At 45.3% G+C, this 20032-nt stretch overlaps 1 protein-coding gene across 4 annotated transcripts in view; it reads right to left on the bottom strand.

Moving 5' to 3' along the window:
* PARP11 (poly(ADP-ribose) polymerase family member 11) overlaps positions 1-20032 on the bottom strand; it is a 123661-nt gene that overhangs the window by 66522 nt on the left and 37107 nt on the right. For all 4 annotated transcript variants that reach the window (XM_086921441.1, XM_086921449.1, XM_086921467.1 and 1 more), the window contains exon 7: positions 7826-7956. In XM_086921441.1, coding sequence (XP_086777567.1) covers positions 7826-7956 — 131 coding nt within the window. The remainder of the gene's footprint in view (positions 1-7825; positions 7957-20032) is intronic.

The raw sequence follows: 20032 nt of genomic DNA, 5'->3' as shown, positions 1-20032 counted from the left end.
TGCACAGACTATATCTACAGGTTTGAAAGTCGTAACTGAGCAGTCCTGTGGGGATATAATACAAAGTGGATAAAATACATTGAGTAGGGTAGTTCAGAGGATAACTGAAGGTATGAAATGCACAAGAGAGGCAAAGTAGAGAAACTTCATTTAATTCAGTGCAGTGATCAACGACAGACACATCTTTCACTACCATGAAAGTGAAACATTTGCTATGATGATACAAACACTTAAAAGATGAAAGTACCTGGTAGTTCAGTAGCAAAATGTTAGACACTGCACTTGGTGAGACAGAGCTGCTGAAATCCCCCTTCCCCGCGCCTTGAAACCCTCACGGGTGAGTAGTGCGCTTCCCAAATCCCTGATTGATTGATTTGACTTGTGAGATAAAGATATGAAACTTTTTACAAGTGCAAAACCTGGAGGGAGACATTTCTGAGCTGAGACATATGTCCTGCACAAACAAGATACAAACCATGTTGACCATCATTATTGTAAAGAAGTCCCCTGAGAATGTAGTGGCCGTGTATGGGATTGAGTAGAGATTAATAGCAAAACAGGCCTGCAAAGTAAATATCTTTGTACCACGGGTCACAAAAGCCTAACTCTCAAATCTGCCGACAATGTTGATTAGCCTATGTCAAATGCTGTTGTTGAAATATCTTTATTCGGCAACTTGATCACCATAAAAGAATACATATAAAATACATTTGCAATACTCCCATAAAATTATTAAAATACGAATAAAAGAAAGGAGGTACACCACAGTCACTAGATTGCTACCAGCGGTTGTATCCTCAAACCGTTGGTCCCCCCCCGAGTGCAATTTCAATAAACGGGAGCGCGTCGTCTATGCACTACCCAAGAACTTTGCCACCCCACATATCATGAAGGGAGATGAAGAGTCCGTAAAGAGTACACGGAGTGCCTGGCTATGGCACCTCAACCCCAGTTCTCTGCAAACAGGTTTCAGCCAAAATTTCCGCGCCCCTTTGTAAGCTGGACAGGCAAAAAATAGATGGGCCACAGACTCTATTGGTGCTGCACAGCCAGGGCATCAACGCATGGGGGCACCAGAGTTTGACCACCTCACCGTGAAGTCATGCACCGGAAGCGTCCCATATCGCAGATTTAGATATAGTGCTCGATCTAAGGGTTTGGTTATCAGGTCGAGGAAGGGCTCCAATTTTCTCACACATTTAACTAACAAAAATTGGTCCGTGAGTGAGCCCCCATCCGTAACCCTCAGTGCATTACTCTGCACCCAGTCCCAATATAACTTTTGATCACCTCCTTGGGTGACGGCAATTGTGACTCCCAAGCATCCCTTAGTCCTAACTTAAGAACCATGTCTTTCAATTTATTCAACCATCCTATTTTTTTACCCGTGTCCAGTTGAAGAAGCTCATCCAACCCCTCGCCATACTTTGCAAGCTCCTCAGTCCTTCTTAAACGAGTCCAAAAGAGCAACGGGCGTAGCCTTACCAGCTCTTCTGCCCAGATCTAATCTCAGGGGGATTAGTGGGGAGGAAGCAGGAAGAGCCACCACCTTCCTTAGAAAATTGTTTTCCGCTGTCGAAAGATCTGAAACATTTTCGAACCCCCAGAGTTCGGAGCCGTATAATGCCGCTGGAAGAATCTGACCCTCGTAGATGACCATAGCCGGGGAGACAGGTTTACTACATGATTCACGGAGTTCCCTCAAAATCACCCCCGAAACTCTTTGGTGGCTGAGTAGCATTTTGGCCAGGTGGTCCTTCCAGGTCATTCGACTGTTTATCCGGACACCGAGATAGTCAAAAGACTCGACCAACTCCAAAGGAACACCATTAAGCAGAAAGTTATTTATGAATCTTTTAGAGGGGGAGAGTGCCATCAGTTTAGTTTTTGAGGTATTGATGGTTAAGCCTCGGATGGTACAAAAGGAGCTAAACCGGTTCAAGAGTTTTTGTAGACCCACTGGGGATTTGGAGATTAATATGGTGTCGTCGGCGAAGAGTAAAGTGGGGATTCTTTCCCCCGCCAGGGATGGGGCGTCCGTCTCCTCCCCCTTCAGATGGTCCACCACTCCATTCACGAATAGGGAGAAAAGGGTCGGAGCCATAACACAGCCCTGGCGTACTCCTCTCCTCACAGGGACCCTATCTGTTAACTGTTAACTGTCCCTGGATTCCCCATCTGACCCTCGCGTAATTCCCCTCATGGAGCTTTACGATTAGGTTCAGGAGGCCACCGGGGAATCCCATCTCTCCTAGGATCTCCCATAATTTTGCGTGGGGGACCAGGTCGAAAGCCGTTTTGAGATCTACGAAGGCCATGTATAAGCTGCCTTTCATGATGGTGACTGCCTTCCAATAGATAGCACAAAAGCGAAAGACCTGGTCCATCGTGCCTACCTTTCTTCTGAACCCCGCTTGTAGGTGGGAAAGAATACTGGCCTCCTCCATCCAGTCTCCTACTCTTGAGATGATGACCCTGCCGACCACTTTCTGAATTATGTCTATCAGACTGATAGGTCTGTAGTTCGCAGGGTCATCTCTTGCACCCTTCTTGAACACGGTTACTACCTCTGCCCCCTTCCAAGAGTCTGGCACCTGGTGACCCCTGGTAATCAAGTTCATTATGGCGGCGATTAATTTGGCCCAAGCCTGCGGCTCCGCTATCAACAGGTCTCCAGGAATCCCATCTTGCCCAGCTGCTTTCTTTGGGGTTAGATGTCTGATCGCCGTCACTACTTCTACGGTTTTAAATGGGGGATCGCCTAACCCTAAGAAATCTCCATCACCCAAACTATCTACTCCAGGGCTGGCTGTTTCCTCATTACCTCCATATAGGGATGAGAAATGATCAAACCATTGCTGACTGGTTATATGTACAGCCAATGGTTGCGATTTCCTCTGCCTAGTTCTATTGATCAGATCCCAAAAAAGGTTCGGGTTCCTACTGCTCACAGCATTGGATAGGTCCTGCCAATGCTGTTCCTCCCACTCACGTTTGGCCAGTGATAATGCTTTTAGGTATTCCTTCCTGGCCGCTCTAACCAGTAAAGGATCCCCAGAAATCAGGGCTTTTGTCAGGTTTTTTCTTTTGCCCTTACACTGGGCTGTATACCAAGGTTTATTGGAAGAGGGGGGTTTAACAGTATCCCTATTGCTTTTCCCTTTCGAGGTAAAGAATTGGCCGACAAGATCTATTGTGGTTTTATACGCTGAGTCAAGGGAGGGGTATGGGGACCCGCTAATCTAATTTTCACCAATCCAGATCTCCAAATCAGAAGACAAGCCCTCAAACAATGATTTTATGGCCCCTAGATCTTCCTTCTTTAGATTAGCCTTATCCCATTTCAATCTACGGTTGTTGTTATATGGGATAATCTCTTTAGATGTTTTTAAGATGACATTCACCCTCCTGTCTTTGGGGGTACCCCAATTAAACTTGCAACACAGGGGGTTGTGGTCACTGTCCTGACTTGGGAGGACTTCCATATCAATAAGGTCTGCCCAAAAGCTAACATCCATTAGGATGTAGTCAATTCGGGACGGCCCAGTAAGTCTGTTGAAGGTCAGTGCCCCTGCCTGATCGGATATAGTTCTGCCATTAAGGGCTCTTAACTTGTGGTCCCTAGTCAGTGCATTGATTTGGATTGCCCTAGCTGACCATTTCCTAATGGGGGGCAAGGATAAGGTTGGGATGGACCATTTTGAATCCTCCTCTTCAATACCCAGGGGGTCATCTCCGAGGAGGGGTTCAAACGTGCAATTAAAATCACCCCCCACGATGATTTTTGCTGATGAAGGGCAATTAGCTAGGGCGGAGTCCAGAGCTGTTAAAGTCAGAGAGGCTGAGTCCCCAGGTGACCCTCTAGCGTAAACATTGAAAAGGTCAACCCTTCTACCCTCCGCCTTTCCTCTAGTGGAGAGGTGGAGTAGATCATTACACTCCAAGTTGTGGCGAGTAACCACCCAATCCAGTTCTATTTTAATCAAGACCAAGAGGCCTCCCGCTGGTCTACCCTTACCCTTGCTTACTGCTGGCAAAAAATGGGTGGCATACCCCGATTTGTATAATGGTAATAGAATCCAAGTTTCCTGAAACAGGCAAACATCAAACCTCTCAATGAACGTGTGCCACTCTGGAATTTCTAACTTCCTTTTTAACCCCGCAATGTTCCAAGAAAGGAGGTTTACTACCGCCGTCCTTTAGGCACTATGGTGTAACCCCCCCCTTTCACACCCTCATTATCCGCCATGGGCTTGCAGCTCCCCCCCTCCTGTGCCAGGGGAGTAGGGGTTACGGGGAAATCAACCATGCTAGTCATAGGCTCGACTAAGATAAAAACCTCAGTAATGTTGTTAGTAACAACAATTTGAGCTGGCATAGAACTACCTTCCCCTGTATCTGTATTCCCACAGAGTCGTCTTGGGGCCTCCTCCCCTTGGAATTCCCTTACCTCCCCCCCTGGCACTGAACTTCAATCGCAATCTTCCAACCCAGAAAGCTGAGAAAACCGATTGTAAGTGTCCAGTGGGGTAAAAGGTCTCAGATGATTCATCCTGGTGCCATGGTTCATTGTGTGTCTATAGGGCACCGTAGACCAAGCAGAACGCTGGTCAGACATCAAGGCAATGTGTTGCCCAAAATGGGAATAATTGTTATTGTAGGGCAAGGTAAGAGGTGGTCTATAGGATTGACGTGGGATGATGCAAGTTCCCCCGTTTCCTGGTGGCCAGTTTAAGATATAATCAACAGCCCGAGGGTCTCTAAAGTTGACCACCACTAGATCCCCCTCCATATTTTTAGTTCTACTCCCCAGCCAGTTAATCCGTCTGACATGGACTATGTCTCCATCAATATTGGGCGCTATCGGCCTATGTGTCCTCAACCAATGAATAATTTTATTCTTGAGGTCAGCATATCCTCCTTCTAATTTTCTGCTAACTGAGGGACCCCAGTCAAGACCACCACAAAGGGCACTGCTTCAGGGGGAATCTCTACTTGTGGCACCTTTTTATGTGGTATTCTATTATTTTTACCTTCCCCTAGGGCGTCCTGGTTGTTACTTGCCGGGGCCTTTAAGATTGATTTATTTGGGGCGTCACCTGATTCGGTTACTGGTTTCTTTAAATGTTGTGGAGGCAATGAATTTTGGGAGGGAAGGTCAACTCTACCCTGGGCCTGTAAAGTTTGCTTGGCCGGCTGAGCTGGGGCAGATGGGTTCTTGTGAACAGAGGTGGGAGGGGGCCTTCTCGTGGGTGTAGGATGCGCCACCCCACTCCCCTGGGTTTTAGTCAGGGTGGCCATACTGGTTATGGCGGCTTCCAATATGGTCAGTCTGATTTCTACCTTTTTAATGGACTCATTGATTGGTACAAGGAGAGATCTCAGCAAAAACTCCAAGTTCCCTATCAATGTGGGGGGAGCTGAAGTATCAGCTGCTGTATCTCTACTATTACTATCAGGAGCCACCGGCTTTATAGCTACTTCAGATGAACTATAAACCAATGGTAGTATTACTGCTGGTGTAGAGTCATGAACCTCTGCTGGGATAATCTCAGTTAAAATGGGGGTTTTTGCCCTTTTACCAAACTCAGTATGCAGGGTTTTGGCTTTACCTGGAGCCACCCTTTGTTTCCTCCTTTTTTTACAAGGTGGAGGGCGGTGGATCTGAGCAGCAAGTAAGGGCTTGGGTTTCTGTTTCCTAGGTTTAGATTTAACCATAATGCAACTTGGATTAGGGGTAGGAGAGACTATTGTGATGTTATCCAAAGGTGGGCAGGGTGTGGATACAAAGTCCCGGAACAATAGGGGAACGCCTTCTTGACTAGCGTTATCCTCACTCAAGTCAACAGAACCTCCCTCCCGGGTCAATACAAGCAGGGAACTATCCGTGAGGGGTCTATGCTTCATACTCTCAACTGAGCGACGCCGCTCTGCCCTACGTTCTGCTAGAATAGAATCCTTTTCACCCTCACTCTTCTTAGGAAAATAGTTCTCCAATGACCCATTGCGTAATCTTCCTTTTTTGCCTGGGGTTTCCTCCTCTGTCGTCATGTCCAGCGAGTGGCAGGACTAAGAACACAGAATTACAGATGTTAAAGAGTTGGCCCAGCCCGGCCTCCTCTGGCCTACGAGGGCCACAGAGGGCCACAGAGGGCCCGCCCTTTGCCCGGGCTTAGCCCCGGGCGCTCCCGCGCAGCAGGGCGCTACAATTCTTATAGGGCGATTCCTCCAGTTAGATGAAGGGGCGGGACGATGAGGGAGAGCAGCCCAGGTGTAACGGGCGCGGGGTTTCCCTTGGACTCCTGGGAAACGGAGTCCACACCCCGTCGCTCGCAGCCCTCTGTCCCAGTCCACGGCCACAGAAATGCTTCTGCCCAAGTCCTAGGGCGACGCGGGACCGGCGCCGCGGGACGCGCGAAGCGGGTTCCGCTAGCAGCTACAAGAAAATCCGCAGTTTCAGGAAAAAACGGCTGTTGGGGTCAAGCAGCAATCCGACCCAGTCACAGGCAGAGTAGGTATGTGTCCCACGTTCGTGAGCCAAGCGGGGCACTTTATCTCGATCCAAGGAGGCAGGGGGCGGGACGATGAGGGAGAGCAGCCCAGGTGTAACGGGCGCGGGGTTTCCCTTGGACTCCTGGGAAACGGAGTCCACACCCCGTCGCTCGCAGCCCTCTGTCCCAGTCCACGGCCACAGAAATGCTTCTGCCCAAGTCCTAGGGCGACGCGGGACCCGCGAAGCGGGTTCCGCTAGCAGCTACAAGGAAATCCGCAGTTTCAGGGAAAAACGGCTGTTGGGGTCAAGCAGCAATCCGACCCAGTCACAGGCAGAGTAGGTATGTGTCCCGCGTTCGTGAGCCAAGCGGGGCACTTTATCTCGATCCAAGGAGGCAGGGGGCGGGACGATGAGGGAGAGCAGCCCAGGTGTAACGGGCGCGGGTTTCCCTTGGACTCCTGGGAAACGGAGTCCACACCCCGTCGCTCGCAGCCCTCTGTCCCAGTCCACGACCACAGAAATGCTTCTGCCCAAGTCCTAGGGCGACGCGGGACCCGCGAAGCGGGTTCCGCTAGCAGCTACAAGGAAATCCGCAGTTTTAGGGAAAAACGGCTGTTGGGGTCAAGCAGCAATCCGACCCAGTCACAGGCAGAGTAGGTATGCCAAATGCATTCTCCAGGCCACAGGATCCATCAATATTGAGAAAGAGCTGCATATAACTATAGCTTTAGCAGGGCGTCCGCCAGGCTCAGCAGGAACCTTACATTTTGAATGCCTGGCCTTCCTGAAAGGCAAGAGTTTGATGAGAAGAAAGGGGTCCTTGATGGCAAGAGATCTTCTCATGAATTCTGACCAAAGCTTACATCTCGACCACCCACAATTACAAATAAGTTATGACATATTTCAATAGATGGCTAAGCACATATCCTGCATATCCATACTAAGCTCCCAATTAACTGTCGTTTTGGATGTCTGTTTAAGGAGGTCTTAAAAAACAGAAGACAGTCAACAGAGAAAGAATTACATATAACCGTGAAATCATTGACGCCCCCACACAAAAACCACACTACTAAGTTCCAAAGGGAAAAACCTGCGAAGGACAAACCCACATACACCCAGCATCATAAAATTATTTATGCAACTTTTATTTTCATTAGTAGTACATTGGATTTGATTCATATAGTAGATCAAAAAACACACTTAGATTGCACAGACTGTTACTCCTAATATTGTAATTCAAAGCATGTTTCACTTGATTTTAACCCTGTGTGTATAATTATTTTTTTAAGAAAAAGTCAATGTTCTATTTTCTGACAATTTTTGAAATATTACCTGCAAAAAAATTCCCACAAATCGAGGTTTTGTATTCGCCGAATATTTAAAATGCGGTCACTATTCAGAGTTTTTCCGAAGAGGCCTTCTACTTCTTTATATTCATTGGAGTTTTTGTCCAAAATAATAAGCTGCAAAATACAATTAGAATCATTTAAGTTAGTAAACCAAAGTGTAAAAAGTGAACAGTATTGAACGGTTTATTCAAAGTTTTAGAAATGTAAGAAACTGAAGTATTAGCTGAGGGGGTGAGTACTCACCTATAATAATCAAAATCTTGTCAGGGTGAACCACTAAAGTCACTAAATAAACCTAGGCCCAATCCTGTGGTAGCTTGGTACAGAGCAGTCAGGCTTAGATTAGAGGCAATGTGTACATTATTTATGCTGACAAACACACAAAAGGTGATGGGTGTGAGCTTGCAATCCAACCATTGGCAATTATTCAGGGTAGCATTCCCACCCATTGTTATTTTGCCCACCGGCCTCATATAAGACCCAGTCGTATGCAAATCAGTTTTGGCTCTGCTCCAACAGGAACAGTCCAGCCAAACTGCCAAGCTGGGTCCTCTCGAATTGGAACAGAAGCAACTCAAGACTGGCTCGGCCCCAATTGGGGCTCTTCAGTCATGTGAAGCTTGGTTCCAGTGGCACAGTAAGCAAAGGTCCCACATCTAGGCATACAATTTGCCACTTAGACACACAAAAGGAGATGGGAGGACACTTGCAGTAATTTTCAGCTCTGGCAATCGCTCAGGGTAGATTTCCAACCCCCCATTATTTTGCCCAAATGGGTTGTTTGTGTTCCGGTTCAGGGAGGGCCTGGACTGATCGTATAGGAGCAGGGTCAAGACTAATTTGCATATGGCTGGGCCCATAGTCGGCAAAAGAACAATGGGTTGGAATGATAACTTCAGCGATTGCCAGTAGTTAGATACATTACAAGAATTCCTCCATCACCTTTTGTGTGTTTGATGTAAAGCCTAAAGTAGCCAAGGGTATGCCTAGATATAGGTCCCTTGCTCACTGTGACACTGGAGCCAAGCTACACCCAAAGGAAGAGCACCAAACCTGGTGAAATTAATCTTAGTATGATTGTGTTTCGGTTCAGAAAGGACCAGGTTTGACAGTTCGGGCCGGACTATGCTATTGGAGCAGGGTCCAGACTGATTTGCATATGTCTGGGTGTGATTCGAGGTGGCATGGAGGGAAAAAGAACAATGGGTTGGAACGCTACCCCAAGTGATTGCCAGTAGTTAGACTTATTTCAAGTATTCTCCCACCGTCTTTTGTGTGTTTAAAGTCATTATGCACCACTCAAATCATAATAAAGTGAAACCACAGCATATAAAATTCCAAACCAATTTAGAAAATTAGAGAATATTTAAACACCAAAACGACAAAAATTCAATAAGTAGAACTGTAGATATGATCTTTTATGGTCTGAAGGATAAGTTACTTACCTGTAATCCAAGTTCTCTTCCTGGGGTATCCTCATCAAAGTCATAACCACTGAATATTCCCGCCCATGCGCGGGGACCCCGGAAATAATAAAAAATATATATGAAAACTTATATATACAGATATATATATATATATATATATATATATATATATATATATATATATATATAAAAAAAACTAGACAACAACACTCGATGTGCCAATGCATTTATGCCTTAATAATAAAACACTGGTCTGGACCAATAGAGTTTGTTGCTGATGGTGTATTCGCTGAACTGAATACAAGTGTATAATTGACTCATTGTATTTGAAATGAAAAACATGCAACAGTATTACAAAACATTTATTTCAATGTCATTTTAAATCACTGGAAGCACTTTAGCACTGTTACTAGCACTTTAGGAGGTGTAGGTGTTCCACAAACCTTTGTGCACACTTGTTTGTTTGATAAAGAAAAAAAGTTGAAAAAAGAGAAGTCAAAAAAAGTAAAAAAAGTGGTGTGCTATTTAAATGATTGTAATAGGTGGTATGGTGTCATGTGATCAAGTCCCAAGCTAGGGACGAAACGTGTCATGGCTGCCCCTTCTGTTTGTGCAAAGGATTAAATAAACTGAAGGTATTCCTAAAGAACTGTGGTCCGTGCTCTTCATTGGCGTCCTGCGAGGGAAATTTAAAAGAAGAAGAGTTCTGCTCAATATATACATATATATTTTTTTAGAAAAGAGGCTAATCAACGCAATAATAAATAATTGTTTTTGCAATCACATACTACATAGTATAGACCACAGCAGGACAAGCATTACTTGAAATCTTTTAATGAGCAGAATTAACACCAAACTGCAAAAGTGCCTGCAATGTTAGCTTACAGGCTGCATTGAAAACCAGTATCATAGAAAATGGAAGCAATGGCAACAGAAAAACTGGCACCGTGCATTTAAGGCAGTCATGACCCCCAGCTTCCCATCATGCCTTAGAAGTGACAGTTAGGTCAGTGGTTCTTTTCGAAGACCCGAAGGCTAGGGTACAAAAATGTGAAGAACAGAAGTCTCATTTGCCTGGAGAGGCAGGTGGGTTACTCATGACCTGATGAGGATATCCCTGGAAGAGAACTAGGATTACAGGTAAGTAACTTATCCTTCTCTTCCAGGAGCTCCTCATCTATAGTCATAAGCATCAAAGCCCATCCTCCGCCTCTGGGCAAATAAGAAGAAAAGACCAAATAAACAAATCAATTCCATTCACCTTTAGAACAATATTCTCAAGGAGGCCTGGCCCACTTGAGTGTCCTCTCTGGTGTCTGAATCAAGACAATAATGTCTCGTAAATGTATGTATCAATCTCCAAGTGGCTGCCTTGCAGATCTCAGAGATCGGTACATTGTTGAGAATAGCTGCTGTAGCTGCCTTTCCTCTAGTGGAATGAGCCTTGGGCCTAGACCAAAGGGCTTTTGTGCTAATTGATAAGCCAGTTTGATACAGGACACTATCCACCTGGAGATGGAACGCTTGGAGGCTGGAAAGCCCGACCTGATCGACCCGTAATTATTGAACAGTTAATCAGATTTCCTAATTGGCTTAGAACTGTCTTAAGTAGAATTTCAACATCCTTTTCAGGTCTAAAGAATGAAGGCATGTTTCAGCAGGTGTAGAGGGATAAGGAAATATGTAGGTAACAAGATGGATTGGTTGACATGGAACTCCGATGCCACCTTCGAAGGAAGGAGGGGTGGGTTCTCAAAACAACTCTATTGAGATGAAAGACTGTGTAAGGTTCTTTCGAGCAGAGAGCCTGGATCTCGCACACCCTGCAAGCAGAAGTAATCGACACCAAAAGGCTTCGTTCCAAGTAAAGTGCTGGAGTGTTGCCTTGTGGATAGGTTCAAATGGGGGAACCATCAGTTTAGATAGAACCAGATTCAGCTCCCAGGGAGGTGAAAGAGGTCGAATAGGAGGATAGACCTTCTTTAACCCTTGTAAGAAATCCTTCACTACCTGCATCTGAAAGAAAGAAACCTGAGAAGGGGACCGCCAGTATGCTGTAATGGCAGCCAGGTGCACTTTTATAGAAGAGAATTTTAGACCTGCCCCAGCTAAGTGAAGTAGGTAAGGTAGAATCACATCCTCCTGCCCCTTGGAAGGGTCGTAATTATTTTGCACACACCACATATAGAAATGCTTCCATTTACAAGCATAAGAGTGTCTTGTGGAAGGCCTTCTTGCTTCTTTCAAGATGGTCATGCAGTCCTGAGGGAGTCGTAAATGACCATATTGGAGGACCTCAGGAGCCATGCTGCCAAATTTAGTGACAGAAGGTGGGGGTGATGAACACTCCTGTTCATCTTGGACAGTAAGTCCGATCTGCACAGCAATCTCTTGTGTGGGCATTGTTATAGGTGTAGAAGGTCCGGGTACCACCACTGCTGTGGCCAGACCACAGTGATCAGAATCATCCTCGCCTTAGAGTGGGAGAGCTTGGTCACAACATTCGGGATAAGAGGAAGGGGAGGAAAAGCGTACACAAAGCTTCCTGAACAGTTGATCGAAAGGGCATTCCCTCTCGACCCTGGTCAATGGAACTTTGAGGTGAAGTCGCAGCATTTTTTGTTTGTTTCGTCCGCGAAAAGGTCGACGCTTGGCCTACCCCATTCTTTGAAGATTTCTTCGAAGACTTCATTGTTTAGAACCCAGTCCTGCTGGGTCACGAAGTGACGACTGAGAGCGTCTGCTTGTGTGTTCTGCTACCCCCCACAGGTGTATTGCTGTAATTGACAGATTCCTTTTCAGGAGCCAATGCCAGAGAGCTTGGGCTGTCAGAGATAGATACTATGATCGAGTCCCTCCATTTTTGTTCAAAAAGTACATGGTGGTCGTGTTGTCTGTCTGAACTAGAATGGAGCTGGTCTGAATGGATGGGAGACAAACCTTGAGGCCTAAATGTACCGCTCATAGAACCAGCATGATGTTGTGGTACAATCGTTCTTTTTTCAACCATTTACCTGGAGTCTGGAGGGATTCCATGTGTGCTCCCCAACCCTGGAGGGAAGCATCTGTGATTAGCGATTGTATCTGAGGACGTTGATGGAACGGGACTCCCACCAACAGATTCTCCTGTCGAATCCACAAAGGAATTGATACTCTGGCTGCTTTTGACAGATGTATCCCGTCTTCCCATTGAGTCGTTCGTTGGTCCCACTAATCCTCCATATCCTGCTGTAAAGGACGCATCCTTAACCTGGTGTTGGGTACAAGAAATATGCAGGATGCCATCGACCCCAGGAGAGAGGAAGCCCGACAGACTGAAGGAGAATTGCTGCGCAGAATCTGCTTGCCTTTCAGAGTGATAGATAACAGTCTCTTCTCTGAAGGAAACACTTTTCCTATTGAGGAGTCTATTGTTGCACCCAGATAGTGGATTTTCTGTGTGGGGTGCGGAGTCGATTTCTCGAAGTTGACGTGGAGACCTAACCTTTGGCAAATGTCTAGACATTGTTGATAGTGGGCCCTTGTGCTCTGGGGAGAAGGACCTTTCAGAAGCCAGTCGTTGAGATAAGGGTAAACAAAGATACCTTTGCACCATAGAGCAGCTACTACTACCGCCATGCACTTTGTAAATACTTGAGGAGCCGACTTCAGCCCAAAGGGTAGTACCTTGAACTGATAATGGATCGATCCCACCAGAAAACACAGGAACTTTCTGGGATGTGGATTGATTGGGAAGTGAAAGTATGTATCCTGCAGATCCAGCGAATACCTCCAATCGCCTTGCTGGAGATGGGGATATATTTGATGGAGAGCCAACATGCGAAACTTCTATTTCCTGATAGATTTGTTGACAACACGAAGATCTAGGATAGGTCTGTACTCTGATTTCCGAGCTTTTTTCTTCACAAGGAAGTACCATGAGTATACCCCTCTACCACGCAGCGAAATGGGAACTTCCTCGATGTTTGATTTTCGCAGGAGGGTGGATGCTTCTTTCTGCAGTACCTGCATCTGAGGAAACGTAGTTTTTACAGGAGGGACTTAGGGAGGCTGATTCCGGAAACGTAGAGAGTACCCACTCTGCAGCGTACTTAATACCCATTGGTCTCTTGTGATATTGTGCCACTCTTGCAGATGGTTGGCTATACTTCCCCCACTGGAGTGGAAAACGGCGGTGGGGGAAGTGAGCATTCATTGCTTTGAAGGAGTTTTTGCTGAGCAAGCAGATTGACAAGGGGCTCCTCTCCCTCTGGGAGCACGACATCCCTGATAGTGGGATCTTGATTCGCTCTGCTGATGTTGGTGCCTCTGCCACTGAGGGGTTTGAACCCTCTGATGGAAGGGCTGCCGATCGTATGGCCTGTATCGGCGCCTGAACTCCTCCTTTTCCTCAAGCCCTACTGCCTTTAGGGTATGTAGTTCAGTCTTTATTCTGGACATCTCATCTGTGTGAGTGCCAAACAAGGAGGATCCAGAGAAAGGGAGGTTGAGAATTTGTGACCGAGCATCAGGTTTAAGCAGTTAGTCAGAGCCAGGATAAACATCTGGCACAGATTCGGTGAGCATAAGCGTGCGCAGACAATGTCGCTCCATCAGCTGCGGCGCTGATAACTTGATTTGCCACCAAGCTTCCATCCTGCAATACCTCCTCAAAGTCCCTGCGGTCTTCTTTGGGTAATTTTTCTGTGAACCTTTGAAGTGAGTCCCACAAAGACCTATCGTAACGCCTTTATAGACCCGAAACGCTGGAGACCTTCAACATGGAGGCCGACGTGCCCCTGCGGTCTTCTTTGGGTAATTTTTCTGTGAACCTTTGAAGTGAGTCCCACAAAGACCTATCGTAACGCCTTTATAGACCCGAAACGCTGGAGACCTTCAACATGGAGGCCGACGTGCCGCAGACTTTCCTTCCCCACGAGTCCTGCGCTCTGCTCTCCTTATCTGGAGAAACTGTTGATGATGATGCTACTGCGTGTGTCTTTTTCACAGCCGCAATTATTACAGAGTCAGGAGGTGGGTCGGATTGAAGAAATAATGGATCCTCTCCTGGAGGTCTATACTTTTTCAAGATCCTCGCTGGTGGGGTTTGAGCGTTGCCGGTGTAAGAAAAGTTTCCATAACCGGCTGGAGGAGACCCGGTACCAAGGGTAGCAATGGCCTGGCTGCTGATCTTTGATGTAGAGTCTCAAAAATCACTGAGGATGAACTCTGAGCGGTAGGCATAGCGATGTTCAACTTCGCTGCCCCTCTCTGACCAGGATGTCTTGAGAAGTACTGATGTCGTCCACCGGGGAGATCCTCGAAGGAGGACCGTCTGTAAGGGTCGGAGAGTAGTCCCTCTTTGAAGATTGGGTAGAAGAGGGAGGACGAGTCGGTGACCTGAGCCTTCTCCGATGACTCCTAGATGTAGATGTCCTTCTTGGAGAGGTTGCCAGGGTACGTGTATGATCTCTACCCCTCGATGGAGTAGTAGGAAAGGGATCTACTGCCTGTACCAGCCAGGCCAGGGGAGATCTGTGTAGAGGACTTGCATATTCTTGAGGGCCTTGTGCTGATGTTTCAGTATTCTGCCAGTGATACAGAGGTAACATCCACCTAGGAGAGAGGTAAACAGATGTCGTTTTCTGCCTCTCCTTGTGCAGAGGCCTCAGAACGCGAGCGTGGGCCTACAGGTGAAGACGCAGGGCTGCTTGACGTCGAAACAATCACTTCCGGTGACCTTGAGGTTGATGAAGACATGCGCCTGGAACTTGTGCAATAGGTCGACGTTGAATGATGAGAATGCCTCAACGTTGAAGGCGGAGTCACTACGTCCTGAACCACCACTGGTGATTTTGCTCTTGACTTCGGTGAAGGTGACGGAGAAATGCTTACTGGACATGGTGACGACGGAGACCGATGTCTTGACGCCGAGCGGTGTGTCCCGGACGTCGACCGCCCTCTGGAGACCGATCTGTGCCTTAACATCAATCGTTGCCGGGTTGACGATGACGGAGGTGTTCGTCTCGACGTCGAGCGGCCTTGAGTTGACGAAGATGGAATCTTTTGTTTCAACGTCGAGCAGCCATGACGTGGCGCCGACGGAGTCTTTTGCCTCAACGACGAATGCATGTGTGATGTTGTCAATGGAGTCCTGTGCCCCGATGTCAAGCGCCTGTGTGACGATGCTGACAGAGGCCTGTGTCTCGACGTGGACCGTCTATGGGAAGAGGATGACGGAGTTTTCTGCCTCAACGCCGAACGCCCAAGAGAATACCCCGACGGAGTCTTATGACTTGACTTCGAACGTTGACTGAGACCTGCTCCTCGACGCTGCGCGTCGCCTGGTTGATGCCAACGGAGGGTTCATTACCTGTTGACTCAACGTCTAAACTGTCATCTTCGGTCTGGGCGTCGATTGGTGCACCAGCACCGTTGACTGCAGAGGTCTCGATGACATCTGTTTCTTCACCGCTGGTAAATTCGATGCTGATCCCGACACCGATGGTGAACAGATCAGGATTTTACTTCTCGACGTCGACCAAGACTCTTTTTATTATGTCTCACCGAAGACCTACCTCTTGATGTAGATTTCTTCCTCTCAAAGAGGCCATAAAGACATATTCTTTCTCTCTCCTTGAGAGTTCTTCTGGACAGTTTTTTTACAATGCTGGCACTTTCTATTAAAAAAGTGATTGAACCTCATTCTAAGACCAATAAGACGTTGAGTGAAAAGTAGAAAACCACTATTAAAGAAAGGAATATTTGACAAAAATGTCAAAAAGTCCGAGCTGTGACTTCCAAGTCCTGACTGAAGGAGACGGAAAGAACAACTGACCTAACTCTCACCCCTGAGGCATGATGGGAAGCTAGGGGTCATGACTGCCTTAAAGGCATGTTGCCAGTTTCTGTGTTGCAATTGCTTTTTTTTCTAGGATACTGGTTTTCAATGCAGCCTATAGGCTAATAATGCAGGCTCTTTTGCAGTTTGGTGTTAATTTTGCTCATTTAAAGAGTTTGAGTAATGCTTGTCCTCCTGTGGTCTATACTATGTAGTATGTGATTGCGAAAACAATTATTTATTATTGCATTGATTAGCCTCTATTCTAAAGGGCCTGCATTGATATATTGAAAAAATGATATATAGTCGTATATATAGGTTTTCATATATTTTTTTTATTATTTCAGGGGTTCCCGCGCTTCGCCGGGAATAATCAGTGCTTACGACTATTGATGTAGGATCCCTTTGGAAGAGAATTTAAACTATCAACAAAATTCTAATTAGTTCAGCAAGAGATATACATTTTTAAACTTTGAATTAAAAATAGAACCAAAAAGCACCAACTGCAAGTATCTGGTTGGAGTAGACTGGGTCAAATTAAAAAGTTAAGGCCGACTTAGATGGAGCTCAGGTCGGGTACAGTGACCAGGATAATTCTGGTAACATGTTCACCATCTGACTTAGAAACTTTTATGGAGAAAAAGTGGTCGTTGTCGAATCTTCACTGGGGCAAACTGCAAGCTGGATCCAAAGCTGGACTCGACGACAGCTGGTTGCCGAACAGTGGGGTCTAAGCATGGTCATCGCACAAGGTGGGAATGTTCAGAGCGAGCAAAGTACAAGAAGGCCTGGACATTGATCGGATGCTGCTCATGGTCGATCCTAGTGAAGCCTCTTACGTTTCGACTAAGAAACTTTTAAGTAAGTCGGATTTTCTTTAGAGGGGTAAAGAATAAAGTTGAAAATGACAGGAGATTCGATGTTGACAGCTGCAGCTTTGACGGCGACCCTAGTCATTGTATGTTCTCCAGGCAGAAAGCTGGCAAAATGCTTCTAAGTCTCATGTCTTGCAGGTTTGGAACAGAAAAAGTATGCTCTACACCACTTGGAGGTTAGGACAACTTCAGAAGAGGCTAGCGGCAGGGTCCAGGCAGGTCCATTTGGAACTGGTCAGCTTGGCAATTGTATGGAGAGAGCCTTCTGGAAGCTTGTTGTGTCCCTGTAGCTCAAACAGGAGGTCAGCCAACAAACCCCTGGAGTCACATATGTGACCTGGGTTCAAGGTAAGCAAGTCTAGTCTTCATTCAAGTTCTTCAGATAGCAGGAAAGCACAGGAGGGTCTTGAGGAGAAATCTGTGGGGTTTATATTTATGCCCATTGCCAGTCTGTAGGTTAGAGGACACCCCTTTGTCCAGCCCCAAAGCAGTATTGGTCAATTCCTCCCCTCCCCCTAGGTTGGGACCCAGCCTGACAAGAGACACAAAGGAGAGGCAGGTCTAAGTATGTGCTTCATCTGCCAGTGACAAAGTAATCATCCTCTGAAGCTTCGTAAGCGACTGGACACACAGTCAGGCCATCATGTCAAGGGAGGAGCCTGCCTCCCCACACCAAAGAGCCATCTGTCAACTTTCTGCCAGCAATTCACATCTCACGCTGAAATTTGCCAGGACACCCTTTTGGTTTTAGGCAGGACATTTATAACTTTTTTAAAGTACCATTTCCAAAATAGTAATGTAAAATCTTACTTGACCATTAATTACTATTTAAATGAGTTAATGATCCATAGCTACTCTCAAACTGATTTTAGCGCTTATTAAATGGAATATTGTAAACGTGTGCTAACCTATGGGAGAGCCAGCTTTGCCAGAAGGAAAAAATGACACTGGAGTTTTTTCACTAAGAGGACATATACAATATATATATATTTATATTATTTTTAAGATACCATAACTGCCATATGGGCTTTAAGACCTACATTAGGGGGGGCTTTAAAGGTTTATTTGCCAGGCTGAAATGGCAGTTCAAATTAACAAAGGCTTGGATCAAGCCGAAACGCCTCTCTCCCTTTTAATTTTGTGATTGAGGCGGATCTGATCTATTAAAACAGATGCCGTACCTTTACTGCCCAGAGTCCGTGTCTCCTTCCATATATCTCTCTGTGGGAGCTGGTTGTTTGTGTGTATGTGTATATATATATGTATATGTGTATATATATATGTGTATGTATGTATATATATATATACATATATATATATATATCTGCAAATACCTCGCAGCAGCGATGCTTCCCTAGCGAAACACGAGGCAAGGACCGTCTTTTTTCAGCATTCTTTCTTTTATTCAGCCATTAGACAGGTTGTCATAACGCGTTTCGGCCGTCCCAGCGGCCTTGGTCACATGGCGTTACAGATTGCTTTTGCCCTTTTTAAAGTGATATCGTGCAGTCACATGTTCAAATGATGGACATAAACAAAATACTACATGTATAAATACATATATATTTTTTCTCTCTTATCCTTACCATTACAAATGGTAGTTGTTAACTGTATAAATACATAAGTTAATCCTGCATTTTTTGGAGATACATTTACAATTCTCTGTTCACCTACGGGGATATGTTTTAACTTTTCAAACATTAAAATAACAGCATGAATGCTTTTAACTCCCCGAAAAAAGGACTTTTTACACAGAAAGGATTGTTTCAGCCTTGTCCATCAATTAATTAATAACTATAGTGCATAATCAATGCTCACCAACGTGTATTAAATCATAATACAAAAAATAAAAATCTCTATTATTACATAATGATAGAGAAAAAGAAGATCCAAAAAGAATAAAATTTATCTAAAAGGACGATACAACAAAAGATGTGTCCATATTGGACATTTTTCCAGCCACTAAGTATTTGGATAAGGAGGTAACAATACCAATTGGTATTGTTTAGCTTTATGAATGCATTCTCAACTTCAACTACATTATTGCACAAGCTATTTGCCATAAATGATATGTGGCATCAACATAAAGTGACTTCGTGTCAATTTAGTATAATTTTCAATAAAGTGACATTGTGTCAAAAAAGTGCAGTAAGAATAAAGTGACTGGTTCTAAGGGATTACGAGGAAATGAAATGGTATAGGGAGGGGAAAATTTAACAATTTTCAACAAGAATTATACTAATTTGATTCAAGACTAGAAAAGATCATACAGTACCAATGAAGCAAATATAGTAAAAACCTCACCATAAAACTAATCTATAAAAAAGGGAATCGGTGACATGACTAAAATCAGCTATCATAAAAAACATTAGGATAAAAAGCTACCCCAATATTTTAAAAGACGGCTAAAATCAGTCCATTCATATATATACACATCACACTATTTTATACATATTACACAGGATATCAAAATATAAATACACATGTGCAAAAAGTGCAAAGCATAATCCGACTCCTCCTTTACTATAGTTCAGGTGATGTTTACTTTATGGCTGCAATCTGGCATTTGTTCAGGCAGGTCATAGGTATGTGTGGAGGTCCTCCGTGGTGTTAAGACCTCCTGGCCACTTGGAATTGAACTCAAGAATATATTTGGTTTCCAGCCTGCGCATACATGCCTCTCTATCGCCTCCTCTTTTTGTTAACGGAATAGATTCTATGGCAAAGTATTTAAGACACTGAGGCCTACTGTTGTGACATGCCTCAAAGTGTCTAGCCACCGAGTAACTCTGGTCTTTGTTAACAATGGCGCGGAGGTGCTGTAAAATGCGCTTGTGGATTTGTAATTTACTGCTACCAATGTATCTGAGTTTACAATCACATTCCAATATATACACACAATATTCAGTTCTACAGGTAAGATGCTGTTTTATCTCCCTGGTAATTCTAGGAATTACTGTAGTGTCTTTTTTGGTATTGACACCATGTTGACAAGCCTTACATGCCAGGCACTTGTAGAAAGAAGCCCCTACTAGTAGGTCGCCACGGTTCTTTCCCTATATGTTCCT

Source organism: Lissotriton vulgaris, chromosome 1_1 (assembly GCF_964263255.1).
Source record: "Lissotriton vulgaris chromosome 1_1, aLisVul1.2, whole genome shotgun sequence".
NCBI classification, from domain to species: Eukaryota; Metazoa; Chordata; class Amphibia; order Caudata; family Salamandridae; genus Lissotriton; species Lissotriton vulgaris.
Note: the sequence above shows the minus strand (reverse complement) of the source record. Positions and strands in the feature narration are given on the sequence as shown.